The 20,882-nt window shown below is 44.3% G+C and overlaps 1 protein-coding gene across 4 annotated transcripts in view; it reads right to left on the reverse strand.

Annotated features, from left to right (window-relative positions):
* SFMBT2 (Scm like with four mbt domains 2) overlaps positions 1–20,882 on the reverse strand; it is a 117,897-nt gene that overhangs the window by 88,613 nt on the left and 8,402 nt on the right. For 3 of the 4 annotated variants that reach the window (XM_080577364.1, XM_080577363.1, XM_080577365.1), the window contains exons 2-4: positions 15,847–16,016; positions 9,807–9,901; positions 6,396–6,636 (exon numbers count right to left, since the gene is read on the reverse strand). In XM_080577364.1, coding sequence (XP_080433490.1) covers positions 6,396–6,636; positions 9,807–9,901; positions 15,847–15,952 — 442 coding nt within the window. In that variant the 5' untranslated portion in view covers positions 15,953–16,016. Of the gene's footprint in view, positions 1–6,395; positions 6,637–9,806; positions 9,902–15,846; positions 16,017–20,882 lie in introns of those variants that run through there. The other variant, XM_080577366.1, reaches the window with a different exon arrangement.

Here is a 20,882-nt window from a genome sequence, read left to right on the forward strand (position 1 = left end):
ACCGCACGAGAAATGGGCTAACTCTTGAATTTTCACACTCCAGACTGAGCCATCTGACTCTTGTCAAGGAAGGGAAGGAAAAACTCCCGTGGGTGCTGTAATGAAAATATTTTCTTCTCAGGAGCCAGAATGCAAGGGGCTGCGTGGGGCCGGCGGGGAGATGCCGAGCCAGGATGCGCTCCAGTGATCTCCAGCTGCTGCAAGCTCCCAAGAGACAACTGAGGCAACTGACACCCTCCCACTAGGGTAAATTTCAGCCCAAACACCCTCAGCTCTTCAGCCAAGGCTAGCATTATATTTACCTCCCTTTCTCTCCTCCCTTCTGCCATCATTAAGAGAGCAAAGAAAAAAAATGCTATTTTTTTACATGCTCGTTAAGTATGATCTGCTAAATGTTCTATGCCAATGCATAAAGCTGCCTACTATGCTAATAGAATATTTAATTGACATTTATTTGCTGACTAGTTATTTATGCTAACGTCACCCCTGCATAATTAATACTCTGCTAAAGTTGACTTGAAAAGCACACATAAAACACTGCACTAGGAGTCATTTGCAGTGTTTAAAAGAAAGAAATCCTGCAATCTATTTACATTAGGTTAGTCTAAATTTGGTTTTGATGGAATAAGAGGATAAAGATTAAGCAAGATTTTTTCTTTTAAATCTATATACTACTTTAGAAATATCCACAGTCTTTCACAGTACAACCTGCCAAAGAAGATTTCCGAGTTTCATTTCACTTGGCTCGAGGGCCCGGTTCTTAGCGGATGTAAAACAGCATAAGTCCAGTGAATGCCTACTGATTTTCTCCAGCCTCGAGCTCTTAGGAAGTAATATTTCAGGTGAGCCTTCAGTGAAAGAGGTAAAGCAGAGCCAGATCTGCTCTCAATTATACCAGTTGAAAAGCAAACTCATCTCAGATAAGTCAGAGGAGGCGAGCCAACTCCTCAGAAAGATAAAGGAAGTCCGCCCTGCCCATCTGATCCCTCTACTTGCACTATAATCACTGAGCTGCAGGCATAGTCTAAGTTTTATTTCCTCTGGGATGAGATTACCAGGGGAAAGTTGGCTTTAGTTTAAAAAAAATCCATGATTGCCTTTTCTGAGAACAGCTCTGAAGGCCCGAACCTATTTGCAGAAATATTACCGCTGTCACCCTGAAGAACCCTCTGGACAAGCTTTCTGAACACAAGTGATGTCCAAGAATGGGGTTGAAAGGCAAGTGACAGGGCCACATCTCCACCACCACCCACCAGCCTCAGCAGTGTCCCCAAGAAAAGCCTTCGGTGCCCATAGGGCTTCTTGAATGAAATCAAATCTACACTCTGAACACAAACTGACTACTCAAAGCTTGTTCTTCTCTCTTTTCCTGCCTCACCATCTCCCCTTGCTGTTCTTCCCATGCCCTGTGCCCCGTTTTGTCTCAATTTCATTATTTCCCATTGTATCCCAAACCTGGTGTCTGTTCTAACCATTACATTCATCGATTATTTCACTTGAACTCTAACAAAATGGGAAAACTGGCTCAGACGTAATTTATTTCTTTAATCTATGTATTCATCTAGCCCACATGTTGCACACAAATGGGCTGTGCAATACCACAGATCATCTTCTGACTGTGCAGAAGCCAGTGAGGCCTCATGCCATGAGTACTACCATGGCCAAACAGATCCACTTCTCCCCTCGCTCATGCCAAAGATCTCAAAGAGCAGGGTTTAGCTCTTTGATAGACTCGGATAATGACTAAAAAAAGAAATGACTATTAAGATTCTCGTTTGAAACCTGGAATCTGTAATTAGACCTCTCTATCAGTCCACAGCAGGACTGAGGCAGACTACATGTCACAGTGAGAAATATCAACCTAAATGGGAATACAGTTGTCTTTTGAAGGCAACCCAGTTTTGTGTGTCATAAAAGTTTTATCTAATTTTTAATCTGTACCCTGCCCACAATCCAACCCAGCACTTGAAATCTGAGTGACATTCTCCTCCTTTCACCTCAATCTAACATAAAAGTTAACTTGACCTGAGCAACGTACAAACACCTACTTCAGAGAGTGACCAAATGGTGGTATTTGCCTTCACAGAGGGCAGGCAAAATGCTTCATGTTCAGCAATTCCTGGCATATTTTGCCTGGTGGAGCTCAGCACCATGCAAGAAGGATTCATTACATCCCAGGATCAGGCCTTTGAGTTTTAATTCTCCTTATATTGGTGTAATAGAGAAGTAGAGGCTGCTTTCCTACACAGTACAATCGATCGTTGTGATCTCCAAATCCATGGCTACATGAGGTTTTTCTGAGGTTTTCCCATCTGCACCAGTTCATTGTAAAACCAGCATATAGACCTGGTTCTCTCCCTGTTGTATTCCTTTACATCTCCAGCCTCCTCCGCCTCCTGGTTTACACTGCAAGCAGACCGGAGATCACCATGCAGATCCACACTCCAAAATGCCCCATTTGAATTTCCATCTGTCAATAACGCTAAAGCAAAACCACTGCAGCAATTACATGTGTACACAATAATCTTGTCATCCAGTGTTTTTAGTGCATCCCAGAATGCATTAAGATAGTGCAAGGAGAGATTCGGCTCTGTTGGCTCAGCTGTAAACCTGCAATCTGTACAAAAACACCCAAGTGTCAATCAAAAGACGTTCCTGCTCTCTGCGTGTTTCACAATGCATAATTTAGCTACTACGCTTGTCAGGTTCTCCACGCTGCTCTTCCACCCGATGGTAAATGTGTTCATGAACCCAACTGTCATCAACAAAGGAAAACAGCACATGGAAATAACAGGCTAAAGGAGGCGAGAGACCTCTTCCTTTCTCTGTTAAGGGAATTACGAGTAAGGGAAAGTTTAGATAGACTTAAATTTTTAATGCTCAGCGAGTAAGAGATCCCAAGGGATGAAGGATATGAAACAACAACCGCATCGGCTCTGTACTGAGGAGGAGGACAGAGCTTGGTAAAACACACGAAGCAATGAAGGAGCTGTCTCTGCTTCCATGCAGGCCAGTATAATGGGGCAATTTTAACTAAGCCATGGAAGGTGTACTTTACATCCCGCATCTATGGTGCAGAAGCCAAATCTCACTCTGTCACCACACTCCTGCAACTGTCAATGAACTCTTAAGTACGTCACTCTTCCTCAAATGAATTATAGTTACTGAAGGGACCTACCAGAAAGGATGAAAAATTCAGACTCAACTACATCAGGCAGTACCTACCCCACTGGTCTACCCCATGGTTAATATGAAATAAAAAAGAAATCTCTGTCCCAGGACGTGACTTTAGAGCTGATCAGTGCCAAAGCTACAGACCATAAGGACAGCTTCACACTTGCCTCAGCTAGTTCATGAATAAACATCCAATTCATTCAAATGAGTTCTATATTAACTAATTTAAATAATTTTCATTTTGCTTTGAATGGTAAACAGATCTATTCTGCCAGGATAGTTGAGTTTGCAATTCAAATTACACACCGATTTGTAATGAGAAAAATATAATTAATGGCAAAGCTTGAAGTAACTACAATTTTACTCCTTTGATTTCCTGCAGGGAAGGGGGATGGAGGGTGAAGCTTGCAGGCACATGCACACTCACACCGTCCTTTGATATGCCAATACATTCTATTATAAACTGAAGCATTTGGGCCTCAGTCCTATTTTAGTGCATTATACCATAATGTCAGGGGAGGACATAACATGACTTGACATTATCCTTGCAGGCACCATGATGCAAAACTAACGTCACTCAATAAATAATAATGTAATAGTGTGTAAATTAAATGACTTCCTTCTATCAGGATCATAAACAATAATTATTTGGCAGCTGCCCCTTAAAAGCTCTGTATGTGCTGAACATCAAATCAAGCTCTATTGATTTGGTAAACTGATTCAGCCCATTTTTTTTCCATCTCTCTTCCATCTATTGAAATTCTCCATCCTATCACTTGTACCAGTGTTGTCTGGCATCGCATTTACAAGACTCGCACTGATCAGTCCTATCTGGTTCCTAAGCAGAAACAAAGCAGTGTACCAGTGATAGTATTTTGCCTGCTAAGCAACTCCTTCTTGGCAGATATGCCTTTGGCTCCTGATTAAAAACAAATTGTAACGACAGGTAACTGGCCCTGCCCATTCTGATTGCATGGTCTTGCCAACAAATACCCTCATTGTGATCGATATGTGCAGAACTGGGCCCACGCAATTCAGAGCTGGCTTTTATTTCTTCAAAAGGTTTGACAACAAAGTGGTGTGCAATGCTAAAACGGCAGAAAACCTCTGCGGAGTTTATTGGGAATGACAGTTTCTTTTGTATCAATGCAAGTTCTCATCTTGCAGGTTTCACCAGATAAAACTCTCGGGACTGTAGTGTAGTTCAGCTCATTAAGATACAGTCATTGATCAGCTAAACAATTAAGCACAGGACAAACTTCAGACATCTGCATAGAATGAAGTCCAGTACTCAAAAGCTACATTCCAAAGCAGGTCAGAGCTCAGGTCTCCCTACAGCGAACGAGATGCACTCCTGAAAACGCACCCTCCACCTTGTAGTGTCCCCATGGGAGCTATAGTCTTTTCAAAGCCCACCCTTGACCACAGGCCAAGCCCCATAAGCAAACACCCAGAGGAGCTCTGTGATTTATGAACGCATTTAGGACCTCCCTCTTTTCCAACTGAGAGAAGTCCTGAAGGCTCAGATGTTCCGGGATGTTTTAGATGTCTCATTCCAAAATACAACTCAAGCTCTTAAATGCTTTCATCTTATGGTGAGGGAAAAACAAAACAAAACAAACAACAACAAACCAGAAAACACACTCCCAAAAAGCAGGAAGTTTCCCAGATTTAATACTCTGGCATACAGTTACATCACCTGGACATAGGAGAAAGGAGCCATGACGCACTCCACATTTGCAGTTACTCAAGCAAAACGGTTTACATGAAGTAGCCACAACCCAAAGAGCAGACTCTAACATTTCCATGAAAAGCAGTATGCCTCCAGTTATGAAACAACCATTATTTTCTATTACAGCAGTCGATAAAATCTTTTACCCCTTGACCATGGCATTTTGAGATTTAGTTTATTGCACTGTACACCCTTCTGGTAACATTGATTATAAGCCACATAATAAAAGGCAGTTTAAGACACTAATAAGATTAAAAAATTAACCCCTCTTACATCATTTGACTTATTCCTAAGCCAACAGATTTCTCTGACATATTTAACGTTTTTTGTTGTTGTTGCTGTTGTTTTTTAAGCGATCAATTTTCTGTTTATTCAAAAGGCAGTCAGATCCAAACAAAAAGATAACAGTTTAGCTCAGAGTTCAGCATATGCAAGGCAGGAATGAGCCTGTTTCTGCTCTAATCCATACACTACAGCTCACTTCCAGAGGAATTGAAGCGACAGCTACACCAGAAGTCAGGCATGACACACAAATGGCACATACACTTTTTCAACGGTCGTGTGAACAGCAAGTAGAAGAATGACTTCAGCAGACAGAATTCTTAAACGAGACTTTTCTCAAACACATTCACAAGCCGGAGGCTAAACATTCATCTCTTCTTCCCCTAGCCCAGAATAAACTGGATGTACAGAGGGAATACATATGAGCAACAGTGACAAGAATGCCTCTGCTTGGAGCTACGTAGTGGTAAGAATGCACAGCTGTTCTGTTGCTGTCCACAGCAAAAATGAACAAACAAATAAACCCACCACATTATTTTTCTTAAACATTGAGGATCAAACGTATTATTAAAAAACTGTTCCACATGGGATTTACAGCTCTTGTATTCAGCTTTTGTGCACCAAAGAGCAGAGAATCAGGACACATCGTCATTTATGATGACCAAATTTTGCTATCTTTATTGATGTGTATCTACCATCGGAATTAAAAGCTGCAAGAATCTGGCAATAGAAGGCTTTAAACTTCCAGGGCAAAATATTTGAGTGCACAGCCAACTTCTGATTTTGGTTACACCCAAATATCTTGTTAATTCTAGTTTGTCCTCACCCTGAATTTGGTCCTTCCTTTCTTCAAGTACAGGACAATTTTTTCTCTCACTGAAAGTCACGGCTTGGCAATTTAGCAATGCATTTCTTTGTTAAGACAACCTCGTCCAGAAGCTTCTTCTGTTCTTATCAGCATGACAAAAACTCCTCACCTGGAGACCGACTGGCAAATTGAATTACCCACTGACCTATGTAGACATGGCCATGAACTGCCGTACAACAACTTAAGTGGAATTGCATCACCCAACACCAGTTGTTGGTGTTGCATCACTCAACACCACCCCAACACCACCCAACAAGCACCCGGAGCACTTGTTCCACATTGACTGGAAGTCTGGAGACTAACCATCAGCACGGCTCTAGCAAAACACACAGAACTCACCATCCGGAGGCATCAGGACCTTATTATTCTGCGTACACCAGCCAACGGGGTGAAGGTCTGCTGTCATTACGTCACACCAGAAATCCGCCCTGCGGTCATCTCCATAGCCACAGTAACGAAGCAGCAAGAGCTGTCCACACGTTGTAATGATCGTAGCCACCCAGTACGTGTCCGGATTGCTCTTGTTGGCCACTTCTAATTTCATCCCTGGTTGGAAACTGCTTTGAAGGCTGATTTCAACCTTACAGAATGAGAAAGGCATGGTGTTACTTTTCCTTCTTTGCAGGAAGACTCCCTGTCTGTCTAAGCAAGCCAACATTGCCACTAAAGAGCAGATCTGGGATAGGACATCAGTTGATTGGGCTCCTTAATACAACCACCTCCTTCCCGGTCTGGGCAGGATCACGCCTGCTTCACTAGTACATACCGCATCATGAAAGGTCCCATGTACTCCAAAGGGGCCCACCAGCAGTGGCAACCTCAGGTGCACCACATTTAGGAGAGGGCTGGTAGCTGTCTTAACATGATCAATCTTTCTAATGCCTGGGAAAAAGGTGGGTAACCCTAGTGAGGTTCCGTTTCCCACCCCACAGCTCTGTCAGGCAAATCACACGATGCATGTAAGGTAGAACAGGCAGGCACTGAGCACCTCTGGGAGTTAGGTCCAGCTATAATAATTAGTCATGTAACAACACTGAGGCACGTCTTGAGGTATGACAAGCATCAAGGGCTGAATGCTGTGCCAAGCAGACTAAGGAGAGCATTTCCACTAAATCCACCCCCAGCAGCTCAAAGCACAACCAATTCACTCTCCCAGCACCCTGGTAAAGAAGGTAGGATCCATGGCTGAAAGAAGCAAAGGGCTTGGTGTCACTGTCCTGCCATCTGATGGAGAGGTCACTTCCATTCATCTCAGCAGTGACAGGTCACAAGTAACTTGCCCACGGACACTGGAGGTGCCAGTGTATCTCTTCTAGGACCCTGCAGGGACTGCTATGGGCACATCGCAATCGATCTTCCAAGGACCAGTGGGGTGTCTCGAGCTGCTGTTGTTACAGAAGAGGTAGATGCCGGTCCACTGTTTGCGATGCCAGCTTTGTCTTCAGAAGTCCATCCAAAATGGAGCCTGTGACTCCCTATGAGATGCTTAAGGACGGTTTCTTAAAGGTTTCTAAGTACATTATCTCCTACTGAAACCAGAGAGATTTTTAAATCTGGTTTAAGCCTGTCTCTGATTTAGTTCTCATTTACATGACAGGTTAAAATGCCTCTTCTGCTCACAGAGATAAATGTATTACAGTTTACACAGCCACCTGCAGACTCATACGTCAGGTTGCCAAGCTGCAGAAAAAAAATAAAAGAGCTCCTCTGGAATATCTAGCACTGCCTCACTCACCCCACTCCAGTTTACGACACAAGTGGTGGCTAACCAAAGCCATACATTATTTGCAGGTTATAACATTCCACATGCCTTTAGTTGTGCAGGCACTTCCATCAGCATCAATGCCTGGGTCAGAACAGCTGAAGTTGGAAGGGGCCTCTGGAGATCATCTAAGATTGAGGAAAATGTGTGACATTTACTAGTTTAGTCATAAGACAGGATCTTAGCTCTTGTGATGCCAAGGGTCCTCAAGAATAATCCAGGATACATGGGCATTTGTGGTTTCTCTCCTTGATTAAGGACCAAAGCAGTATTCTAGAGGCAAGAGACTTTGTGACACAAACTGTGGATGAAACAGACAGATAATCTAATTTCTCTGAGGGCCTTCTAGTCCCTGGCCAACCCAATTTTTTGGAGGATGAAGCTCCAGACTGTGAAGCATAGACGCTAAGGACAATTCTCAGCACTAACTTGTATCACATCAACAGTCCCAGGTGTGGGATACCACAATCAGCAGGATGAGACAAGCATCTCCACACACCTAAAGAAATCCATAAGGTCTTCACGAAGCACAGAACTTCCACCTGGATCCAGTATTTGAGTCAGAGCCCAGAGCAGAATGGTGGGACAAGATGTTCTTTCCTGACAGCTACTGGACCAAAGATAAACTACAACAAAACTTCACCATCATCCTGTAATTCTCCAGTACAGAAAATTATGGTCCTTCATCCTGCAATGCTCTACTGCTGTTAAAATGGAAACAAAATAGGTAATGGAGGATTATATGATTTTTTTTTTTTCAGATGTTGATAGGAGAGAGAGAGGCTTTTCATCACTGCTGCTCCTTACCTCTTCAAAACAAATCAAGAAGGCACCTGAAGACAAAGATAACTTAATGACATGAAGGCAGTCATCAAAATGGAGACTAATCCTAAAGTAGCAATAGATTCTTCAGGGAACTTCCTTCTCACTGCAGCACAACTACACAGTTCTCAAAAAATGTCTCTGCCAGCAACCGGACTCAGTTTAAGGCAACTGAGAGCATCACAGCTAAATGCCCTCTCTTCCTACTTAAGATGCCCACATCCTCCAGAGCATTCATGCACGCCTTTGACTATGATGAAGAGCCTGTGCATCGGTTTCAGTTCTGTTCACATCCTTGCATAAAGGCAGGCTATGAACAGCACATGGGTGGGCTGAACAGAAGAGCTTAGACAACTGGTTGTAGGTGGAGAAATTGGTCCCATACAATGAGATCTTTGACTGCGATGGGCTCTGCTTGAAGACTTCTTCTTCAAAGCATGCTCCAATCTTCTCCAGCAGTCAAAATTTCGGAGACTTTGGATACTACTTCTGCTAACATGGACCAGAGGCACAGACCATGCTGTAACTACCAGGGCATGTTCAGGATTCCTTTATGTCTGCACAAGACACATGCACCCAGGAGGGTATCTACCCAGGCGTTTGGTTCCCACACTCCTGAGGCAGCATCTCCAGAAAGGAGGCTGTGAGATGGCTATTCTATTCTACGGCTTCCTATGGGCCATGCTGGATTCTAGTGCTAAGTGACCCTGCTAGTCAGTAAATCATGCATTGATAGGACACCTTCAGAGAAATAAAGCACTCTTGTGAGGTCATTCTCTATGAGTTGGGATGGATAGAAATAAATTAAAAAGGAAAAGGAGAAAGAGAAGAATGGGAAAAAAGCTGAGTACATTATAAACATTATAAAAACATGAATATTATTGAGCAACATAAACCTTCATCAATGACCGATCTGAACCCAGGGCAGATGACACAGTGCCCTGAGCTGTGACTCAGGAAGGCAGTGCAGGCAAACTGATGTCACCAAACACCACTTGGATGGCCAGGAGATGCACAGACACCTTGTTCCCATGCAGGCTGTCACATCCTCAGAGGGCCAAATCCAGCCCCAAATGGTCAGATCCCACTTCAGTTGGCCAGGAACCCCCCAAAAACCAGAAGAGGGAACATGCTCAATGCTCGTGAGGTGCAGTCGAAGCACGTACGTGTTTGAAGGAGGTGTGGGGAGCGGCGCTGGCTCCTGTTTCTTCCAGGAACTCATCCCAGTTGAAGTCTGCATCCTCAATGCTGGAGCCCTCATCTGCTCAAAAGAGAAAAAAAAAAGAAGAAAAAAAATAGAAAGAAAGGAAAGCAGCCTAAAACACAGCCAAAGAAGGCAAAAGTTATGTCAAAGAGTTCAGGGTGAGAATAGCAACCGATATAAACATCAACACAAGGGAACACAGAAAGCTTGTTTAAAGATCTGTGCTTAGCCAGTTTGACTGGCTCTGACTACACTTTCAGCAGATTTGGGGACTTCAGCAGCCACCACTGTGAGACCAGAAGTCATTCTGCTTTCACGGCAGCAGCAGAACAACCTCACCATATTGCAACAGGGACTTGTGCCTTTGCCACAAGGGAACTGGCTGCCTGTCCACTATCTCTAGGGTGTAATGGCACAGCCTTGGGATCCCCTGGACTGTTAATTACAGCAGCGTCCTGGTGACAGTGTTAGGAGTTGCTTCCGTTGGCTGAGCAGCCCGCAGAGCAAACACCCTGACCCTTGGGGCTGTGGAGCCCCAGTTTCAGTGCTACCACCCTATCTGTCCCTGCTCAGCCTCCCTCTGTCCCAATACATCAGCCAAGATCCCCATGGGACCATTCACCCAGGGCCACAGCTGCTTTCCCCCTAAACCTCCTGCACCACTCAAAAAACTGCTCCGTGCATTTCTCCTTGTCCCATTTCAGATTTGGGGTTCTGTATCATTCCTCCCCCATCCACACCATTGCCCCACACATGATCCTTCCACATGGCAGAGGAGCAGACTTTACTGCTCTTTCTTTTTGTACATCCACCCCGAGCAGAGCAGAGCTGAGGCCTCAAACTATCACCAAAACACACGCAGCAATAATTAAAAATAAATCTTCCTTCACTTACAGAAAATCAGCCAAATCTGATTGTTTTCATTTTGTTCCCAGGCAATCTCACAAAGCCAGTTTCGTCCCCAGAGCAAAAATATTTACAGTCTAGCAATGAGCCCTTCGCAATAAGCATTTATCAGGCAAACTCTGCGAGACCCTTACCTGCCCAAACATTCATCAGCATGGTCATGATGTAATTAAAGTGACTCATGACAAACTGAATTAAGAAACCTCCCCAGACAGTTTTATGAAGAAAACAGCAGGATTAATTTATTGCAATTATTGCTACAGGTCTCCAGTTTTCAGGACTAGAAAATTATATTGTGCAATAGGAATCTCTCTTCATTAAAAGGGGACGAAATAGGTTTTATTTGCTGCCCATGGAGCCAGACATATATATGCAACGGGAAAAAAATGTATCGGAGGAGGGGTTTTGAGTCAGAGCTGGCAGAGGGTAAAAGATTTGTCTGGGAGTTCAAAGAGGAGTGCTGAGCCATCATCACCCTTGAACACTGCACTCTGCTGCATCAAGCCTAAGGTCTGACTCCTTACTGCAAACTCAATTAACCTGCTTAAGTATGGAGATGTAAATCAACATTTACTCCCATGATAAGGTGGCTACCAGATGACTTTTCAACTCAGCTGGACAAGAAATAGCCCAACCCCACGATAACAATCTGGAAGCAGACAAATTCAATGTAGAATAAGGGATGGGCTTTGTTTTTGTAGTGCAATCATTCCAAAAACCTCCAGGCATAGAAAATGGCCCTATTTGAGATAGTGGACCCAAAATGAGGGGTCTGTTCATTCTTGGCTGAAAGACAAGTCACAGCTTAGCCACGAGGTAGGAACTTGATACAAAAATTGCTAAGACTTTCTCTCATCTACACCACGCAGGCAGGCAACTTTGATGATCAGGGAAATCCTTCAGCCTTAACATCTGCAACCCTGTGGAGTTAATATTTTAGAAGAGAGCCAGGTTCAAAGATTTCAAAGGCTAAGACTCTACAAAAAAGTGAGTCCATGAGTAGATGGTTAGCAGATATGCTTATCCAAAGCCTTAAAAGTACTTCTATGTTTAAGCAGCTTTCTACCCTGAGCACCACCAATCCCAGTCCCACTAAAAGCCAGTAACATTTGATGTGAAAAAGCAAAGGCAAAAAGCTAAAGCACATCTAAAAGCACATCCCCTCTGCCTGGTTGCTCCCTGCTTTTGCATCCGTCTGAGCCTGTGGTGCTAGGATGGGCTGCTCAACAACTGCAAGGACATCTCTTGAGGACATCTCCAGCTCAGCCCAGGGCTCGCTCTCCTGCTCAGATATTTCTTGTTCAAAGCATGAGACATTTCTCCCAGCCCATGATGCTCTCTGTATGTTCTCAGTTTTCATTCCTTCTTTTTGCTCTAACTTTCTGGATGAATCCATGCAAGTTTCTTCTTATCTCCATCCTTCCTAAATATTCTTATGGGAGGAGTAATTACCACAGAGCAGGATTTTCAAGCAGTTCAGTATATACATCTTCAGCCCATGCAGGGAGCAATGTCTCCAGGGCGACAAAATCTTCTCCAGAATTTGGCAACAGTAAGTTAATTATGTTAGCGTTACAGATGCTAGTTATGGATGCAACAAGTCCTTTAAAATCTTATCACCCATGACCTACTCTGCCACGTGCCAACACAGAGCATCACTCGCCCCGCTGCTCCCACAGCCTCACCAGCAGGTTCATTCACATGCAGTCCAGCAAAACTCACAACAGCATCTGTTTTCAAAATCAGCCAGATCTCTTTCTAAACCCAAATAGAGAGGCTCAGGCCCTGGCAGTACGAGTGCACTTCCTCCAGCAATGAGAGTTGTAGACTTCCCTCTCCGTCAATCCATTTCTCTCTGACACGTCTCCAGTATGACGCCTCTACAGTGTTTTATCTGCAGACTTTATCATGAAATTACTTTTACAAGGTCTGTAAAAATAATGTCAGAGAATTCATTCATCACAGCATCAGTGTTTTATATTCCCTCATTTTACCACACAAGATTGTGAGGGGACTGGAAGCTTCCTTTTTTATTATTTTATTTGTTTAATAGATTCTGTTCCCTTATCGAAATCTGGCAGGGGATAGTTCAGAGCAGACACAGCATGGCCCTGGGGTCAGAGCAGTCCAAGGGACATGGGGTTACACCCCTTTACCCCATCCACGTGTGTATTAATGGGACTGTACACAAGTCTCCTCATCCATCACAACACCCCTACCAATGAGGAGCACAGGACAGCCTTCACCAGCCTCTCTCAAGTATCTGGAGATCCCCAGTTAAAAGGCAGACACAGAAAGGCAAAGTCCTTCCTAACACGTGATGACAACGATGCCCACTCGAGAAGCGATTATCCAAAGCTATTATCTGTTCGTCCCTTCCCAAGTCACACACTCCAACCACAAAAGTCTCGGCTCTGCTGCAGAGATCCCCACAAGATGACAAATTTGGCATTAGGCCTATTTTACATATCAGCTCCCTTTCCAATTATTGGTGCTTAGGCCCAGTGCTCTTTTTTAATGAGAGAGTCAAGGCTGGCTAGCCTACAACACAGTGATGTATAAACAAGCCTAGGATTGCAAATAAAATCAACCAGTCATTATCTCTGAGCCTCTCAATGGCTTTAAAGTGCTCTGCAGTCCTCCATGCGTTGACACGATAAAAATGCAACTATTCCAGCTGTTATCAGCCTCCCAGGACGTCTGGCTACAGGAAATAAAGGGAATAAAAGACTCCAGACTTGTGGCTCCAGAAGCACAGATTTTTCCCAGGCTCACTTGAAGGAGAGCAATTTTGGAAATTTAAAGGGTTTGTGGCAAATTGTTAAGATATTTTATTTACAGGCACATAGATGCATTTGTGACTTTGGTCACTCACAAAGAACTGAAAGGCAAAATAACTTAGCAATTAACACACCAGTTGAGGGCTTGGGGCCGGGGGGAAACCCTGATCAACAACAAACCCTCCTGCATGGCCTTGGGAGAGTCACCAAGATCCATACCCTCAAAGACATCCAGGTACCATGGGCCAGTTCCTGTCATTCCAAAACTAACATCTACAGCTGGCCAACTGCATCTCACCCTAGGGGATCCCACCTCTCTGCCCCGGATATAAATGGATCTGGTGGTGACAAAAAGCTGCCGTGTCTGTTCTGGAAATGTCTGAATTAGGGGACATCCATCACACCTCGAGACGGGGATCCACCTCACACAGGCAACCAGGATCTAGATGTTCCCTTCTGCTCCAGCCAGGGTTACTTTTATTTATCCTCGCTGGGGAAAAAGCAGGCAGCTCAACCTGGTGACTCAACCCAAAGGCGGCCCAGCACTGATGTTAAAACAGGATGAATTGCTTTCTGGAGCTACATCTCTCTCTTCACTGGTGATGACTATATTTTTTATTTATTTTTTTAAGTGTCTTAAGGCATCTCAGCTCCACATTCAGCTGTTCAACTCTAGGTGATGCTCAGCAGTCATCTCTACGTGTCACCCTAGGAAAGGGGGGGCTCTTCCTCTTTCATGTCTATAGGAGAACTCAAGGCAACACTTATGCTCTTACCTAAAGTAACTGTTTCTTTCAGATGGGATGAATCTTAACACACTCCCCCAAATTTCTGGGGCGCTAAGGGAGAAACAGTGAGACGTGGACCAAAGGCAGAGCTTTGGAGCTTGACTTGAGCTCAGAGCTACCAATGAAGCACAAGACAGCACCACTGAGAGAACAGATGCAAAAGGCACTGAAGGCAAAGCATGCGGAGTTTGAAAGCTTTCACCCCACCACTGCTACCACTGCTTTTGAGGAGCGTTGGATCAATTATTCACCACTGGTGAGGGCACCTATTTGCATGGAAGCAGACTTTAGGCAGTCCTTTGAGAGGCTCACCTGCAAACACAGATTTTCAACTACTATTACATCTCAGGATCCTTTTGTCAGGAATCACTCTTACAGAAATGCAAATGATTTCTGGAAAAGCATTCAAGCATATGAGTGACAATGCAAGCACCACAATACAAAAATGAACCGTTTTGCACAGATTAACTGACTGATAGCTCAGTGTTGCACTCCACAAGTACATCAGCTGGGCTCTCCTGTGCCAAGGCAGAACAAGGGTGAAGTTACAGGTTATAGCTGAGCCAAACTAGCAACACAGTGCTACCAGGAGAGGTTCCACTCCATCAGCACGTGCTCTGGCCCTCCTTTTTCCTTCCTTTCAACTCACAACACTGGCAGGAAATTACCCACTTTATTTTTTCTGAATTAGCTTTCTGCTGGTTTAGTGAGCTGACTGACTCAGCCAGGTTGCAATGGGCAGCAGAGGTGGTACATGAGATGGCAAGAAGAGAGGCCTTCCATTTTGGCATCAAGAAGAAAATAGGCTGGCTCTAGCCAACGTGCAACTTCATCATAAGACACAGTCTCCTCCCATTAAGGCTAGATATGGGAAGTTAAAGCACCTAATTCCAGCAGAAATCACCAGAAGCTCATACCTACTCTCCTGCATCTACCGTGATGATGCCCAAATTTAACCCAGTGAATCCCCACCTCTAGCTGCCTGTCCCAGAGCATTACAGAGCATCCAGTCATACCCATGAGCTCAAAGACAATGAGCAACAAGCTTTCTGATGGCTGGGATGACGTTTGTGATGCCCTCTCACCTGAAGCACTCAAAAAAGTCTGATGAAAATGAGGATAAGGGTCAGAAGAAAGGAGAAATACTGTAATTTCTGAACATTAATTTCCTTTCTTTAACCACATAATCAAAAAAAAAAGGGGGGGAGGGAGAGGAGGGACAGGAAAAACATAATACGGTGTCCTGGGAAAGGCTTTCTACTGATTTTTATTTAAAATTGGAGCAGCTACTATGTACTGTAGAAAAGATCCAGTAGAAGAAAAGCTGAAATTTCCCAACCCATCAGCCAGGGATCCACTTTAGCACTCCGCAATATGGGACACACAGTCTTGCCCAACCCACAAGACTCAAAAAAGGCCTTCAAGCCATACAACCACCTCTAATGGTCCCCTGATAACATGACTGCCCTCACCCCTACCGGTGGTCAGTGACCATGTAGGTAACCCCTGATGGTGAAGAAGAGCTCACCTGAATCAAACTGCTCCTGGTCACCATTGGCTGGGCTCTGATCCTTCTCTGGGGAGAGATGCTGGGTCTCTTGCATGGTGGCGATGATGGACGCCCTTGTGTCCATGGTTCAGAGGAAGAGTCCTTCCCTTCCTAATTCATCCTGCAGCAGGGAGTTCCTAGAGCACAAACTAAATAAAAAAGAAACAATGGGTGATTTGATCTACCTACACCAACCCTCAGCCTTTCCTAAGGAGTTTCAAGTTATTCTGTGTTGATCGTAACCCTTCAATCCTGCTTCCTCATCCAAGGTGAAGCTATTGTTGGATGAGGAGCCACAGCAGAGGACACTTCCCTTTAGTGGCAATAATAACTGCAATAACAGAGATGACAGTGTGGTAATAAGCAACATCCACAATATTCAACACAAAGGATTCACCTCCCAAAGTTCAGTCCAGCTCCCTGTGTTGCCAACTGAGAGATAAGGACATGTCCATAATGTGGCACAATCCTTGCCCAAAAAGGCACCCAAGCAAGGCCAGCTCAGCTCAGCCCTCCTCCAACAAGTCGAGCCCTCGGCTTCTAACTTTTTGATGGCTAACACTAATTGAGCTATATCTCATTTCATAAACACTCAAATTTCTGAAGGGGGAGATTTACAGAAAAGAAGCAGAGGAAACAATGAAGGGACAATACTTGGGAGAGACTGGAAAAAACTCTAGAAAGTAAAGTTCAACATGCTTAATGCAGATACCAGAATGAAATAGTGCTAGCCACAACTGTTTTTTAATGAAGGCTGATCTAAGGGAACTGCAACAGTTAGTACCACCCAAGGTAGCAAATATTAACTCAGGTTTAGTTTGGGTCATGTTGGCAGAAGGGATTCTTCTTGAAGAAATGAACATAGTAAAAATCTAACAGAATAAAAACACAAAGAGATGAAAAATGATATGAAAAAGGAAATACAGACTGACTAGATCTTGAATCAGATACCAGACTAAATGAGAACTGTATTTCCAGCAAGAGCAAGCCACCAGACAAGCAATACCCAGAGATACACCTTTAGGAGCAGATAAAAAAAGAACTCCAAAGTGAGCTTTTCAGTAAAACTCACCGAGATGGTGATGAATTACAAAGTGTCAAAGGAGGGCTGAAAAAGAGAAACCAAGAGTGCGGGTTATGGGCACAGAGGGAACCAGCTATTCACACAGATACGCTAAAGTGAAGACAGATGGTAAGGAAGGTGTGTGTCCAGAATATAGGATGTGGAGGACGGGTCCTGCTTATTAGTGGATGCCTCCGATACCTGCATGAAAGCGAGGACTATGCTGGCAGCACCAACACCAAATGTCTGCAAGAAGCATGACTAAAATTAAGAAAATAGTTTACTGCCAGAGGCCAGGCAAAGCAGGAGGTAATAAGAGTGTAAAAATATTATGGGATTTTTTCCAACTTTTACTGCTCAGGAAGCACATTCAGGAAGACCAGATACGGTGGTTATAAAATACAACAAGAGTGGTTTGTTGTAGATTTTTCATTCCCAGTTTTTAAGGCTGTTCCAGTGAAAAATGTGAGGGGAAAAATGACATGTATGAGCATTTAGAGCAGGAACTGACAAAAATGAGGAGCACGTGAAGTGTAAGTGTAACACCCATTAACTGCCGGCTGGAGTGATCACAACGGCATTGTCGTGACTACAGTTAAACCACGCTAAAGCCATGAGTGCTTCACAAAGCATCACTGATAGATGCAGATTACCAAGGAAGGTGGTTTGGGCAAAGTTAGATTTCCATCAGTGATTTGTGTGCCTCACCCCAAAGGAACCTACTAATGAAAAAAAATATTAAAAAAGGAGATTGTAAACCTATTCAGTGCAATATATTTGCTGGTCTCTTTGCAAAGTGCTTAGTATACTTGGAGCACACCATAAATAATAATGATCACTTCCCCATTGTGATGGCCACTACAGCACTTTATCTTTATTTTTTGTTGACATGAGACTTGCTAATGAATTAAGTGTTTTATATACTATGAGTATTTTGAGTGCAGCTATCCTCAGAACATATATATCACTCATCCCCAGTGTATATTAACTTTCAATTAACCATGAAACAAGAAGCAATCAGTCTACCGAAAGTCAAAAATCACTTCTCCTTCAGTAGAGAATACTTCCGTAAATATCATTAATAATAAATTGGTTAAGTATCAGGATTTTACATCAAGCTTGTTAAATACGAGAGGAGGGGAACTGTCAGCAGAAGCTAAACCTTGGGCGGATTAAGCAATTTTCATTTTTGCCTAGGACCAGACAGTGATGGAAGGTAATCTGAGTCTATTAGGAAAAAAAAAAAAAAACAATAAAATAAAATAAAGGACAGAGAGAGATGAATCTAAACACAACAGATCAATCATCTTAAACAGAAGTCTGGGGTACCAGTACAAAATACCCAGAAGAAAGATAAGCTGTTTGATAGCATAGTTAAACCTTGTAACATTCCCATGATGCTGACAGGGCAAAGTTAGGAACTTACAGAAAGCTGAAGGCGTCCATTCAGACAATGACAGTATTTGCTGTTTCTTATGCAGTCAAGCCCCAAATCTGCCACCAGACCCATGAGAAGGGGCTACTCCTCTGTCTGGGAATTTCCCCATCAGGTGGGAAATGGATGGGAAAAGAGCAGGAACCTGCCCGAGTGGCTGCAGCATGGCTGGGATCGATCCTCAGCAGCCACGTCTAAGCCTCTTTAAAAGGGGGCGATGCAGAATCTCAGCCAAATTCAGCAATGTCATTGACATTTTTGTTGGTTTAATTCTACTGTAACATATTTTTTCTTTAAATGATGGACAGCTCTCTGGTTTTGAGGTGTCTCATCGAGAGTATTCACATTCCAAGAAAACTGGATCTGCCAGAGGCTATGGTCTATCTTCTTATTTTGGGAATAACTGGTTCATAGTTCATGGTAGGAGAGCGCTTGAGTATCCTCCCAACACCATACAACAAGACCAAACTCCTGTGCAAACATAAGCTCCAAGATAGCTCTGAGCCTGAGTCAATATAACTAACTAGCAAAGAAAGCTGACATAGGGTATTAATTTTTCTCTTCTTATTAATTGCTGCTAATTAACACTTCAAACAGAGTCCCCAGCCATACTGTTAACAGCAGCATGCCGACCTGCCTGCCGCCACCACCACCAAACAAGCACCGCTTGCTGCCCTTCGCTGATTTCCATCCATCCAAAGAAGCGCGTTGTCTCAAATTAAGGACCACAAGTAAACCAGGGGATGGGAAACTACAGCAAAAGATGCTCAAGGTGACACTGCATCAGGCAGGAACAGAAGGAAAGGGATTACAAAATGCAACTGAAAGAGGGAGGGGGTAAAAAAGCCCCTGGTTTCAGATCCCTTGTTCATTGTGTTTGCACAGTGGTGGTTCGAACCGATCCGATGCTTCCCCCACGCAGCTCCCATTCCCCTAGTATTTAATTCACATCCAGACTTTTAATTCACAGGCAGGAAAAGCCAGCCAATATAAAAAAGAATCTCTTTTATTTGCTTCTTCCCACGGCTGTCAGTCTTAGCCGCATCATTATCTCAAACATGCTGCCTTGTCATCTCTATCAATATTGGCTCTTTGAATAAGTGCTGGCGTTGGCTTTCTCACACCATTTTACATTTCTTGTCCCCTGTGCACTCCACCCCGTTTTTCCTTCCTTTGGAATAAGGCTCTGTAGGGAGAGGTCCACACACACACACAAACCCAGCACCCTTGGGTTCTCCCTTGGAGTTACTCCTAAAAAACTCACCTTCCCCCTCCAACGCATTCTTGGTTAATAGGGCCTGACATAAAAAAGGTAGACTGATGGAACAGAGGATGCAAAAGAGATCCTACATCCTTGAAACTTCCTATCTGGATAATTTATGTCCATCGCTTTATGCCAATGTACTGCTGAATCCTGAACGGAAGAGAAGCACCAACCCCACTGCCTTCCAAAGGATCTGGCCCCTGCCCCAGTATCAGTAACATTCAGTGACTTGGAGGTCCCATCTCTCAGTGAGGGTGATGAGCATCACAGCCTTGCTGCATCTGCTGTGGGGCTGGAGTCAGGGCTGCCAGCGTGGCCCCATGTCCCTGGCAAAGAGCCCCATGTCCTTGGCAAAGAGCCCCTAACGGGGATATGGTTGGGGGGTCCCTGGGCTCGCTGCATTTCCAGAGCTCGACCCTAGATATGCTGGTGGGATTTCTTTTACCTAGACCTTCCTTTACAGCTAGCTGAGAGAAACCTGCACAGGGCAACTCGCGGGGCTGAAGCAAGACAACCTAAGCTTGCACCACACCACCAGCCCTGGGGAGGGTCCCTGTGCTGGCACAGCACCTGCTAAGATTTTAGATATCCACCAGCAAATTCAAGGAGCCCAACCGCACTAGTTCTGCACTCAGGGTGAACTCAGCCCTGTGGGATTAGGTCTAAGATGCAGGCAGATCAAGCACCTCAAGACTGATCTTGAATCAGGCTCACCCCTCCTCTTAGGTGACCATGAAGGCGCCTTGTGACCCACAGGACACAGTATGAGACCAGTCATCACCTAATTGTCAGGGCAAACAGGAACCAAGTCAATCCCTGGCCTACCCTAAAGCATTCTCCTCCACAGCATCCCCTTTTGTCTCTGTGGGACTCACTCTTCATTGGGTTTCTGACCCAATATTGAGCTCCTTTCCCTGCTAGCCTGGAGATACACGTGTCCCAGTGGATCCCAGCCCCAGTAAATGCTGGGCTCAGTCTCCCCAGTAGCCACACTGCAAATCTCAACATACAACCTCTACGTTTTACAGCTCAGGTCAAGTCAGCAACGCTTTCTGCCAGGTCTAAAAGTCTGGATGTGCAGTCTTCGCCTTAAACAACGCAGGTGACCTTTTTCAAAGCTCAGAGACCACCTCCAAAAACACGCAGGCAACCCAGGGCGATCAATGCGGTCTCCAGCTTCCCCCAAAAGCCAGCTCACAGGCAATGCTGCAAATCTCCCGTTTCATTTAACACGACGATGCCCACGACTAAAG

This window comes from Anser brachyrhynchus (genome assembly GCF_964034855.1).
Source record: "Anser brachyrhynchus genome assembly, chromosome: 1".
In the NCBI taxonomy this organism is placed as follows: domain Eukaryota; kingdom Metazoa; phylum Chordata; class Aves; order Anseriformes; family Anatidae; genus Anser; species Anser brachyrhynchus.